Consider the following 14,089-nt stretch of genomic DNA (forward strand, 5'->3'; position numbering starts at 1 on the left):
TCTTTAAATGACTACACCAAGAAATAACCTGGGAAAAGAAAGAGTATCTTTCTGATAAAAGCCCACCATTATAATCACTGTCCTAACCACCCATTACTCAACCTTTTCGTAGTAGTGCCAGGTATGGAAAGTCAAGTTCAGATTTATTGTGTTCACCTTAGTTTTCCATTTGTGTGGAACAATTTAAAAACTTCTGCTTTTGCAGAGAAAAAAAATGACAAATATGAAATCATGTGGGAACAATGAAAGAGTAAGCTACAGAAATCTTGACAGAGCCCTAGAGAAATAATTATAGCCCCTTCAAGCTTAAATCCTTAAATCTTGAGGCTGACAAGCCCTTTATTGGTGAAATAGAACATTTACAGAGGCAAGGGGGAGAATTCGATGGAGAGAGTTTGGGTTTCAGATTCCTACACCAGTGACTCAGTAACTTTGCCAGATGTGACCTCTGCCTCTTTGACAAACTAAATGTGAAAGGTAATTCGTACATGTACCCAGGGTGAGTGACTCATTCTGAGTGGTGTTGACACAGGTGTGCCGGTAAAGTGTGGCTGCTAGTGAGGGCACGATAAACTGTGATTATAGGCTGTGTTGTTAGAAGTCACCTGATATCAATGTTGACATCCTAACCTTCCCAAAGTATCAGACACAGTACTTTCTGCCATTCTAAAATTATTTGTTAATATATATGTGTGTGCATGTAATGCACATATTTACAATGTGTGATTTTAATGACTATTCGGGGTTATCAAGACTTTTCAAATTATGGTGATTTACAATTTAAACTAGTCAGGTGTGTACATACATATATTGCAAGGTAACCTTTGACTGTGTGAATGAACACAATTTCAATTGATGGCATCCAGCACCGAATAGGGTGGTATTTACCACACAGTTGAAACATGCCCATCACATATACTGATGTGAGCATGTCAACTCTACCCCTTATCACCACCACCACTGCCATGAATCAGATGATTTGACCCTTTTAAATCTCAGGATCCAATCTGGAGATGTCTAATTCAACCATTCTTTTCCTGGGCCAATGTCTCACTGATGGCACCCTGTGATGGCATGCAAGGATTCAACTCTAAAAAACGAGGTGTGTTGAGATAATGGTTAACTAAACATTCTCCCAAAGTACAAGTACTAGAGGCAACATATTAGGCATCAAGACAAATTACATTTAACGAACTGAATTCTAGTTTTAGTGGCTAAGGTTAGTAGGTTGAATTTAGTGCGTCTGACAGCCTATTGAGAAAACAAATCAATCTCTTTCTCCCCATGCACATATTAGATTTCTATGGCACAGAAGAGTGATACTGATTGGATGGGCACAAGCTACCTGGTCTGTAGAGGGCTGACTTTAAAATACCTCCCAAAGCCTTCTCGATGTGGGTCACACTTTACCGTGATGGCCTCAAATGCTTATCTATTCGATTTTGGCTGAAAAGTTATTAATATGTGGCGTTTTGGAATGTCAGTTTCAGGTAAAATAATTATAAAATACAGTTTATAACCTGTTTCTAAGTTATTTGGTGGTTTCTGAGATGACAGTGACTATGCCAATTTAAGTCTTTATTTCACAAAGTATCTATCTATCATCTATCTATCATCTATCTATCTATCTATCTATCTATCTATCTATCTATCTATCTATCTATCTATCATCTATCTATCTATCTATCAACACAGAGGGTGCCAAAAAAATGTATACGCATTTTAAGAAAGGAAAAACTGTTTTAAAATTATGCTGATGGTAACTACTTTGAGCACCTCTTGTAATTGCAGAAGTCAAACGTGACTTATATTCATCTTTTGTTATCGGTATATATTGAGTATTACAATTTTAATACAGTTTTTTCCTTTCTTAAATATGTATACATTTCTCTCTCTCTCTCTCTCTCTCTCTCTCTCTCTCTATATATATATATATATATATATATATATATATATATGTGTGTGTGTGTGTCTATATATATATATATATATATATAAAGGGTAATATTGAGAACCCTTTAGAATTTTGATTCCAAGATGTATGTAGTGACCCTAGAGACCTCCAACCTTCTCCTTGGGGCAAAATAAGTAAATAAATAATGTTTTCGCTAGGCACTTGTAAGGCAAAGCAAACAGCAGGGTTTAGTGCAGGTACCAATATTTTTTCCTTAGATAAAACTGTTCAGGTGAGATTAAGATTTAATGAAAGAAAGAAATGACAGGAGTTAAGAACATACTTTCAAATAAACTTCAGTGCTTTCACTGTGTCCTTGTCCTATCAGATACCTTTGGAAGCTAGCTCAGGTTTTCTAAGGTATTTGACAAAAGCTGGGAAATCCTATGTGGTTATGGAAGAGAGCTGGATTGGGCACCAGAAGATCTGAGCTCCAGTCCTGCCTTTACCACTAACCTGCTACGCAGCCTCAGATGGCCTCCTAACCTTTCAGGTCCTCAGATGCTGGGCATAGCAAATGGAAGGTTGACTTTGGGATTTGAAAAAAAAAAAAAAAAATCCCTTCAAACTTAAAAGTTCTGTAATTTCCCACTTTCTCCAGCATGCATCAAAATTTGTTTTAGTAGTTTCCTTATTCACTGTTGCATAAATTTGCCACAGTTGAGCACACATGTCCCCAGAAAAGACTATGGCAGGAGTGGGTTAGGGAATTCTATAGTGAGTATACAAGCCAGGAATAGGAGAGAGGGCAACAGCTCCATGTGCCCAGGAGCAAATGAGCTGGTGGTGTAAGAGGTGCCCATCCAGCCAGCATTGGAGCCAGCAAGCACATGCTCTTGTCATTATCTGTAAGACTGAGAGTACTTTGTGTAGTTATGAGTGACACATTTCTTTGTTAATGACAATAAGAATGGGTAATAACAATAGATAAGATACTCTCTTTGGAATTATTATTAAACATACAGATTTTTAGTCAAACAATGTATGAAGTGACCAAAGCCTGCTCTCAATAAATGTGCCTGTCCCCTGCTCCAAGACCCACAGAAAACGACTACAGCTTCTTTCCACACTTGGGCCTGGATGACCCAGGCCAAGGGATGAACAGGAAGCATGATACATGGGAGGACTTGTGTTTCCTAGAGACATTTCTTCAGGTGAATGGAACTAATGATAGGGCTGGTGGCCCAAGGTTTCAGCATCTGAGAAGAGACGTGTAGCAGGGAAACATGGGGTACCTGTGGAGAGAATTGGGATGCCAGGATGGCCCCAGGAAGCATGGGAAGAGGTGGGGACTGGCCTTGCTGACTGTCAGGCAAAGTTGTTCCTTTAGAAATGTAGCCCTAGGGATGCAGAATTGGCCTAAATCTTCCTTAGAACTATAATCTGTTGCCAGCAAACCTCAAGGTCACAGGTGAAAGATTAATTTATTGGTTCATCTATGATTAGTATAATTTATGTGTTCTTGATAATACTGCGCCCTAAAAAAAGTGTTATATTTTTAAAGGAACAGAGATTCATGGATTTTATCATATCATTAAATGGCTTTTGAGGAGAGAATGTCCATGAACTTGTATATGTACACATTATGTTAGTTAATGACTTCTTATGGAGTATCTGTAAGGAGTATAGTATGTACAGTGAGGGGGAAAAAGATATTTTCTCTGCATTTGTCAGGTGGTACCAATCTAGTTGGGAAATGAAACATGCACACATGAATGAATTTGAAAATATGAAGGAGAAACATATTGGTAGGTGAAACACATTTTTGTGGGTATGTGTACAGCATGTATGTGTGTATGTGCATGTATGTGAGCGTGTGCACATGTGTGTAGGGGACAAGTTGGGTATATGTGTAGGAAAAAAAAATAGTAAATTAATTAGGAAGAGTTTCCTGAGAAAAATTTGTTTTAGAGCCAGGTGTCTTCCAGGTTAAGGGACATAAACTGGAAGAGAGCCAGGGCTATGAAATCTGAAGGCACCAGCTTTACCCATAATCATTGTAACAGCAAGTGCTTATTGAACACATCTTCCATGACAGACACTGGCTACATGTTTTCCATGTTTTCATTTCAACGGATCTTCACAACAAGCCTGTGCTAGATACTATTATCCATTTTTCAGATGAGTACTCCGGGGCTTTGCACATTCACAGATAGTCAGTGGCAGAATTAAAATTCACATTCAAGTCTGCTGGGTTTTACCCAGTGCATTTCCCTGAGGCAGGAAGCCAGATTGTGAATCTATGAGAATTGAAGCTACAGAACGTCCAGACCAGTTGATGTCATGCCTTGAGCTTGATGACCCAACAGGACATTGCGGCTTGACCATGAATGATGGAGACCTGCCATAGTCATTTTGAGGTCTGCAGCTTGATGACTGTTTGAGAAGCTGTGGGTAAGATAAAAGAGCATGGGAAGAACCACAGATTGGTCCTCCTTGGTTAATGGCAGTGGACTTGGAAAGGAACTGTGACTCTGACACCTGTGGATAAAAGTTCAAAAGAAACAGAAGCCATATGGGATGTAGGGATGCAAGAAGAGAGGACAAAATAAGGCTTCAAGTCTCAAAAATGGTGTTGGAGAGCAGGACAGGGAAATTATGAAACGTCTGAGACTAACGAAGTGGCGGGAGCTGAGTTCTTTTGGAAGAAGAACAATTCTTAATGACTTAGTGACTTAGAACTCTCTCTTTTCTCTTTCACCATCTTCAGCTCTTTGAGAAACACTAAAAATGAAAGGGGCTGTTCTTAGCCTCTTTGCTAACATCTTTTTTTTTTGATAGTGCCACGTGTAGGTAGAGCAAATGTAGATGTGTGTGTGTGTGTGTGTGTGTGTGTATATGTATATATATATATATATATATATTTATATATATACATACATATATATACATAATATATATGTAACATGATTTATATAACAAGTCAAACAGTTTTCAACACAAGAAAATATGTACATGTGTAATCATCTGTAGATACTCATGTCATACATATGTATACTATTATTTATACTAAAGGGTTTCAAAGCATGTGCTTAGACAAATTTCTGAAGAAAGCTCTCTCCATCTATTCATAGTTATATGGGGCAGTGCCAGATTCCTTCAAAATTTTAAGAAGTTGTACAAATGGTCCCAGAAACTCCTAATGAGTCCTTTTTGTTATTTCCAGTTGCCACTAACCTAGAGACGTTTGGCATTTGTCGTCGGTGTAGCTAGATGTTTTCTAGTTTTAAAAACTAGTTTTTCTCCTATATTCTAGGACAATACATTTAAAGCTTGAGCCTCTGTCCCTGGGTGGGTCTCCCACACACTGATGTCAAGGGAATAATCAAATAATTAAACAAATAAAATAATTAAAAGGGAAGGCTGAATTTAACACATAAAAGAAATCTACAGACTGTTGGAAAAACAGTAATATGCAGATAAAACATTGTTTATCAACTGACTGATATGTGTGTCTAATTCCTCAAAGCTGGGAGACTCTGAATTGTCGATCGTATGTCATCTCAAATATATACCATTGCAACAGAAGATTAGTAAGTGATTATGTTAGAGAGGTGACTGATATTTAATTCCTAAGGGGAATGATACTTAAAGTGTTACTGTTTTGTTTCCTCCAGGAAAGAGGTTCTTTCCCCACCTATCCCTCTTATTCCTCCAATAGATTTAGAAACTTTATAAGGTTAGTGGACTGCTTTGTTTTTCCTGCGAGCTACCAGTTTTGAATTTTGCAATAAAATTAAGGGAACAAGACGTACATGTCTTGAACGTAACAGAGACTCATGAATTTTTAATGAAAAAAAAATCAAACTTCGACAGTAGATAAAACTCATTTTTGAAGAAGAAAGATAATAAATGCTTTTAAAAGAGTTTCATGGAATATATACATATATATCTATCTTATAAACTGGTTAAGCCATTAGAATAATTTAATTTTTATTTCTGAAATACTTTTTAAAAAATTTTAAACATACTTACTCCATACATTGGATACTTTTCCTTTGTTTAAAATGTTCTCTAACATTTTTGTAATGAGAATATATGATTTTTTACAAAAGAATGAAAACATTACTCTTTGTCTCTTTTCACTTTGTCTTTTATGAAATCAAACGATGTTAATGAACATTTAGTCATATGTGTTTTAATCTAAGTTACTCACCTCTCTTGAAAATTTCATAACGTATGGAAAATCCTGCACCATGTGTCTCATAGTCAGAGACAAATTTGATAAAAAGAAATGGCCCTGAAGATACTACAGGAGAAGGGGCAATCTTTCCACAGAACTTTCCCGATAAACGTCCATTTTCATTTTCTCCATCAATGACTTCCACGTAGTCATACCTAACACAGAAACAGGAAAGCAAACATAAGGTTAGCAAGAAATGCCCTTTTAATTTCAGTAATTTGGAAACTAGCATTGCCTGCAATAGTTTGTCAGGGTCTCCCTGCAAAAAAGTGTTATCTGCATTCACCACTGTATTACAAGGAGGGGAAAAAATCTAGTAAAATGAAATAATTAAAATGGACTACATCATGTCTGTATACATCATCTGGCAACAGAGAACTATTAAGAATAATGGTGTCCATTATACTTGCAGACAATGTCAGTTAAAGTAACCAATTAACAAGAAAAAGAGAAATCTCATGAGCACAATTCTCTATTATTAAATTGTGTTCTTTTGTCTGTGGTGGTGGGGTGTCAATACATAATGCTATGCATTCTTTTCAAACTGTGAAGTTCTTTTATGAATTCAAAATGTCTCCTTGGCTGGAGCTTTCCATGAACAATACTTGGATTTCTGTGAGAGACCCTCTAAACATATGGCCACAGAATAATAAACAGATTCTTTACTATTTAACCCAATTCTACCAAACTCCAGTCTTCTTAAAAAACAAAAAAACAACTCTCTCAGTATCCACAATAGTTAAAACACAGATCATCTTATCTTTCCCCCAAACTACAGTTGAATTGCAGAATGTAATTTCTCCAAAGAAAGATGTTTATTTAAAAATGGAAAGTAACTTTGTTTACCCACCAGCCTGAAGTTTTAAAAGGATATTGTTGTTTGAAAAGGAAACATGACACATTTAAAATTACCAAAGTGATGTGATTTAAAAAGATTCAGGCTTAATAATACACAAAGGAGACAAATGATAAATGAAGTGACAATAAAATATTACTCTAAAGATTGAGCTAAGATAACAGATATGCTTGGACCTTCTTTATCTCTAAAAGGTGGAAAACCATCTCCAATTTCCTAGCATCCCCCAAGAAAATAGGAAGATTTTTGTTTGTTTGGCATTATGTATTTTTTAGTGTCTTGTTCTTTCCTCTCTTTTTATTGACCAAGTCAGTCACCTAGGAACCAGATAATCTGATTTGTCTTCCATTTTTCTTCTAGAACTGACATGAAAACATTACAGTCCTTTCATTTCAAACCTTTATTTTATTTCTGTGCCTAACTTGGTTCAAAAGTCCTGGGATATATTAATTTCAGGAATGGCTAAAATATGGCAGTAACATAAACTGCATCTGGCAATTTAAAAGAGATCAAAGTGGGGCAAATCTTCATGATGACCAATGTCATCTTTAACAATCCCTTTTCAAACTGTCCAGGACACATTACTTATGTTTACATCAAGTCTCAGGAGACAACTGCGAAGATGATATCACCAGTTAAAGTGGACAGCTTAAGGCTCTCTAAATTAAAAATGACATTACCTCATCAGTTAAAGTTGTGTGCCAGCTTTGTGTATACCAAGAAGAAAATAAAGCTGACATTGATGGAACTAAACATTAACATATGTGAATTATTGTATTAACTGCATTTCCTGTGCTGCATCCAATGTTTCCAGTAGCACTCGTGGGCCTGCTAGCATCGCTGTCCCTTTGCAAAACTATGGAAATACACAGTGGAATTGTCTGTTTGTCAATACTTTTGGAATGCTTTGTGCATGTTAAAAGAAGGTGGCAGAGGAGGAGAAGTAAAAAGTGGAGGACCAGAAGGAGGATGAAGAAAGCATTACGTTCAAAATCCTAATTACGCTTTTACAGTCAATTGGGGGCAGCTGGAAAGAACGCCATCTCTGTATTCATTAAAGCCCCACAAGTTGGCATTTGTGTAATTCCTTTTATCTCAACTGCTTCATTGACGAGACAGGTCTGTATGTTTTGCCCATGCTTGCTTATAATTTAACTGTGATTTGAACTGTTGGCTGTGTTTGTCCTGGCGACTGTGCATCCAGCTCTGCAATATAGGCTTTTTACTTGAATCCTGACATGGTCTGAATATTAAGTGGCCAAATCCTGGTGCATTTTGCCTTGCAGGCACAAATAAGAGAGGTGGGTCAGGCTTTTTGAAGAACTGAGGGCATTTTGGTGAGGAGAACTTGCTCCCAGGTATGAGACAACTCAGCTAATATAATCTAGTGAATTGCAATAGGGAAAGAAGCTAGTACTTTAATTCACGTATTTTCTAATGGTAAAATACTAGACTCTCCTCTCGGCAATAGTAAAAGCTAGTTTTAAAAGGCAGAGCGAGACTACAATCTCTTTCCAGCAAGAGATAAGTCATTGCATCATTAAATGCCAATTTTAGGAAATTGAATTATTCAGGGATACAATAGTTACATTTGTAAACAGGAACGTTGCTCTCATTTTAGCACTTGCCTTCAAAGTACCATCCATCAGGGCCCCAAAGAGTATCACAAATAGCAGATCGTGTAAATATTCAGGAGGGTGTATTTGCACAAGTTGCAAAGGATAACGTTGCCAAAGAAGTTAAGAAAGCAGCTTGCATCTCTCTCTGGAGTTGATACCAGTTCCACTCCATAAGTTTCTTGCCGGCAAACGTGGTGCCAGGAATGCATCTGGTGTGCCAGGATCCCTCCTGAGAGACTATATGTGTCACCACAGCAACGCACCCAGCCTGCTTTGGCCTGAGGCCCAGGATCCTGAGTTTGCAAATTTCACTCCCCCAGCTGGCTGCACACTGCTCTGTTACTGCTGCCAGTGTGGCAAACACTGCATTTCTTGGAATGTCAAACTCCCCAGTTGCGACAGCAGAAACCTACAAAGGTGAAAATGGAGGCACTTGTTTGACCCTCATTCTGAACTGACATGTTCCAGCAGCTGGAGGAAAAGTGGGAATTGTGTCTCAGGCACGTAATTCATAAAAAGCTAAAAGAGGGGTCAGAAAGTTGACTTCTCTGTCTGTTTGGAGCCCTGCTCCTGAAAAGGAATGCTACAGGTGAGAAGAAAGCTGTGTCTGGGTCCAAAGTACACTACCCTTCTTTGCATCCCTGCTTACAGTGCAGGCAAGGGTCCCAGCTAGGAAAGCCTTTCCTCAAACCTCATCTACCCCATTTACAGGAATGTAAATGTCATGGGGATTTTTAAAATATTCAGAGGACAACCGATCGCTCCTCCTTTAGCCATCCTCCCGTTTATGTTCTTAAATCTTCTATTTTAAAGCTCTCCCTTTCTGCCCTAATAATGGTAAAGCATCCTATGTTTATGGAGAAGTAGTGCGAAGATCTCTCTACCTAACCCTTTTACAATTAAAAGACACTTTCCCACAGTTTCAGTCTTAGGGTGTGAAACGAGGGGTGGCTCTTCTCAGGTGTGTGGCTGGTTGTAGACCACAAGTTTCTTACGTTAAAGGCCTTTGTGTTTCCATATTCCCCCACCCTCACCCTACCTGGGTGGATGTGGGTGGTGAAAACATTTCACATTCTAAGAGTAACCGTGAGTTAGGTTTCCCATAAGAGTGATAAAAGAATAAAGATTTCCTTCTAAGAATTCTTGAAAGGATTACCCAGAGATTATTTTTTCCTTTTGGAAAGTTTGAATTATGGTTTTAGGAAAATGGCCAAGTAGGGGGAAAAGTGATGGGAAAATGAGAAATGTATTCAGTCACTAAAGAGCAGTTTCAGAGGCTTTATAGGTATGCAGTGCTGAATAGACAAATGGCATACTTAAGTCTGATTTTCTCTTGTGAGCTCCGATGACCCCTGACTCTCCAGAGGGGAGCCCATTAATGGAAAGAAAGCCACTGCCCTGCAGGGTGGTGTCTGTGCGGTGAGCTACTGTACCAACCCCCTCACAGCTTCTGGACATTCTCGCCTTATTACGTAGGGGGATTTTAGGTGGTGGTGTCTTTTTAATCTCCTTCCAAGAGGATCTACCCTCATGTGCATATATACATTAATAATGGAGAAATTGGACACCTGACATCATAAACCAGACTGCAAAATGATGTTGGCTAACATAATTTTCACCTGCAAAAATGTGTTTCTTTGGATTTTTGGTTTATTTTGCACAAGACATTAATAGCTATCCCAACTGAACAACCTGTAAACAGTTACTATACTGCTGCTGTCCAAGGATCAGCTTACATATCCCCCAGAAGAGAACAGATTTCTCTCTCAGAGTATTAGAAAAAGGATTGGAAATAAAAACACAATGATGGAGCTAGGAAGAGCCAATTATTCTGCATCTGTGTTCTGAGCAATTTTATATGAGATTCACCCCCTAACAGTTCTGTCTTGCTTGTAATGCTCTAATCAAGATATATGAAAAGTCTTACAAGTTTCAGAGCCTCTTATTCAGTACAAGCATTTTTTTTTTTTAGAAATCTATTCTAAGGAAATAATCTGGAATAATTTCAAATATTTATGCAAAAAGTATTGCTTGAAGCTTTATAATAATGGAGAAAATGGAAATAAGGCAAACAGGAAGGAAACAAGAAATAATTTATGTACATTCATATCATGGGATGTTACTTAGCCATTAAAAAGCATGCTCAACAAAAGACATTTTATAACATACGAAAAATGCTTATGATATAATAGGTGAAAAATGAGAACATAAAACCCTATATGCAGTATATTCTCAATTCTTACTCATATGTAGAAAAAGAACTGGAAGGAAAAATGATGAACTATTAATACATGGTTGTCTCTGGGTAATGAGATTATGTTCCTCGGTCATTTCTGTATTTTTCAAAATTTTTACAATGGACAAATGCTCCTTTGTAACCAGATAAATTAGATAAAAGTTATTTTGAAAAGTGGTAGCTACCTATATAAAGTAGCAAATCAATATCTTATTGCCTAGCTAACAAGTTTTGTATTTCTTTGTTAGAAAACACTATCTTATGTTTTATTTGAAAGTAAATCAAAGGCTTTCCCTTTTTTCCTAAAGCAACTGGATCAATGAGACTGTGTGTGTGTGTGTGTGTGTGTGTGTGTGTGTGTGTGTGTGTGTGTTTAGTTGTAGAAAGTTAAAATAAATCAGATTTGATCTCATATTTCCTGAAATGCTGGCAATAATACTTGGCATTTGTTAAGTAATTTCCATGTTACAAAATGCTCTCAGATGCATTATCTCATGTGGTCTTTACAAGTGATGGCAGGAAGGCAGTTATCAGGTGGTACCAGCCCAGGAGCCTAGAGCTGGGGAAATACATGCATGAAATAAGCTGTATCCTTTCAACACTGCCTACTTTAGGGTAAATTTGATTACAATATCTGCTCTTGTTACTCCCATTCGTACATATTTTTGGGGGTGGGGAATGGGTATGGCCTTATTATTTTAGAATTATTCATTAACAACTTGTAATTCATTTTTTCAACTGGAAATTGTGACAAAAATGCCACATCAACTAACACTTCATTAATTTTTCTTAATGGTGTGCTTAGCGCTATATAAACAAACATGTTGGTGTGTACAAAGGTATGTGTGCAGGTGTGTGTATGGGGTGGGTGGGTGGGGGAACGAGCTAGCTCTTGACCTTCATGGTTAAGTTGAAAGTTTCAGTGGAACGGATGGTGGCCCCATGAAACCGGCTTCTTCCCAGAGCTGACCTGGCCCTCCTGCTCAGGCTAGATGGTCAGGAGCCACATAACAAGACCCCAAGCCCAGGCTGGGCAACAGAGAGAAACAGGTGAGTGCTGGAGTGGTGCTGAATGGTAGCTATAATTGTGTTTTCTTCCTAGTGCTAGCACCCTTAGCCTGAACGTAGATAGCTCCAGCAAAGACAGGGCAGGGGCAGACCCTGGGCCATGCAGGCCCATCCACTCCACAGGATGAGTAGGTAGGAAGGGCAGGCTCCTCTGACCACCATGAGGGCTGGAACCAGCCTGGTGCATGCGCTCAGCATGGAGTTGGCAGCGCCCTGGATTCAGAGCAGGGAGAGGGCCTGAGCCAGCGGGTACTGCCAGAGAATCCCTCCACGTTTTCAGAGGAACAGAGAGTCTGGGCTGTGATCTGGCTCTTGTCTTCTCTGCTCTTAGCCAATTTCTATGAAAGCCATTTTAAACCTGTACAAAATTTTAAAATTTCTACTATCAACAGAATATTGGTTTGTTATATTGTATTCCCCTTTAAAATTTGTTTCTAAGTTTATAAGGTAATGTTTTCTTTATTAAAATAATGTCAAACATTTATCCTAAAGATGTATCTTTCCAATATGTATATGTGTATATATATGTGTGTATATATATATATATATACATATATACTTTTTCTTCTTATATGCACTCTGTGTATTACAAGCAGGATTGTAGGGCATTCGTCTTTGAGTTGGGACTCATTTTCACTTGTTATGTCACTTTCTAAAATTCACTTTTCCTTACTTTTATTCTAGTAATCCTTTCGATACACCTGTAACATCTAATCCATAGCATGACGACATCTATACTTGTAATGCGCTTATATATGTTCACACCAAGTAATGTACTTTGACATTGTCAGAGCATAAGGTGACGTTTTCTTTCCTGCTGGGATAGAATACCTATGATCTATTCCTATCCCTCTTCATTTCAGTAGGAGAGTAGCATTTCCATTTCCCCATCATTGAGTTCCTTCACTGATCTTATCACTCAAACTCAGGTTCCATCTAAGAGTAGACTGAGGGGACAAGGTTTTTGCTGTCTGCTTAGCTTCAAAATGAGCAGTTTCCAGAATGAAGGGTTGGGCCCGGCTACAGAGCTGGGAAGAGCATGTGCTAAAGAGGCTAGGCAATTCGGGGAATGTAACCAATAATGTAAAGGTTTTGTACGGTATCCGATGGACACTTGTCTCATTAGGGAGACACCTCAGGGAAGATGTAGATGCCTGATCACTGCACTGTACACCTGAAGCTGAAGCTGAACAATAATGAATGTCAACTACAATTTTATATATATATATATATATATATGGTTACAAGAAGCGGAGTACAGCATTAGGAATAGAGACAGTGGAAATGTAATGGCTCTGTGCGATGTCAGAGGGGTAGTGGATGGGGGGAGGGGGTTGTCACTGTGTGAGGGATAGAAATGACAAGTGTCTAACTAGTACATTGTTTGGTGCACCTGAAACCAATAAAAAAAAGTTAAAAAAAGATGAGGTAATAGTCTCTTGTCAATCACAGGTGTCAATCAGGCGGTCCCACACTTGGAAAGGATCAACCCATTTGAGAGAAAAAGATAAAAACCACCAAGGCCTCATTAGTCGGGGCCCGTGAGCCATTCTCTACTGCTCGGGTCCACGTCTATTTCTTTGAAGTGTACTATCTCTTCTAATAAACTACTCTTTCACCACTTTAAAAAGAAAAAGAAGAAAAAAAAGAGGCTAGGCAGCTTTGCTCAGGGGCTGCTGGGTATACTTAAGCCAAACCATCTCTCCTGCAACCGATCCCACTGATTGTAAATGGGACGCCAAACCCTTGCCGCTCTTGTAATAAAATAATTGCAAACAATGTTGGCAAATACTTTTGTCTTTTGTCATGTCACTGTCATCCTCAAAGACCCACACAGTATTAATCTTGCACTTGTTCATAAGCTTCCAGGTAATTCTCCTGCAGGAAATGCCAAGACCATATAGTTCACTTAACATCTTTCTCAGAATGTGGCACCTCTGATTAAATTTAGTGAAGGCTTCTATATGTACCATAGTCAGATAACCCAGTCTCACATAATCAGAGTACAGAAAAACTCATCGAGCGAATCTCACACGTTAAAATTTTCATCTTTAAGCTTTTGTAATGCCTCAGGGCCATAATAACGAATATTGGTGATTTCATTGAGGCTACAGAAAACTGATGATTAATAGGTTAGATAATAACACAATGATATGTACAAGAGTTAACAGTC

At 38.2% G+C, this 14,089-nt stretch overlaps 1 protein-coding gene across 2 annotated transcripts in view; it reads right to left on the reverse strand.

Moving 5' to 3' along the window:
- Nucleotides 1-14,089, reverse strand: part of NRP1 (neuropilin 1) — a 137,522-nt gene that overhangs the window by 74,793 nt on the left and 48,640 nt on the right. For both annotated transcript variants that reach the window (XM_033105713.1, XM_033105712.1), the window contains exon 4: nt 6,111-6,292. In XM_033105713.1, coding sequence (XP_032961604.1) covers nt 6,111-6,292 — 182 coding nt within the window. The remainder of the gene's footprint in view (nt 1-6,110; nt 6,293-14,089) is intronic.

The sequence above is a fragment of the Rhinolophus ferrumequinum genome, chromosome 5, assembly GCF_004115265.2.
Source record: "Rhinolophus ferrumequinum isolate MPI-CBG mRhiFer1 chromosome 5, mRhiFer1_v1.p, whole genome shotgun sequence".
NCBI classification, from domain to species: Eukaryota; Metazoa; Chordata; class Mammalia; order Chiroptera; family Rhinolophidae; genus Rhinolophus; species Rhinolophus ferrumequinum.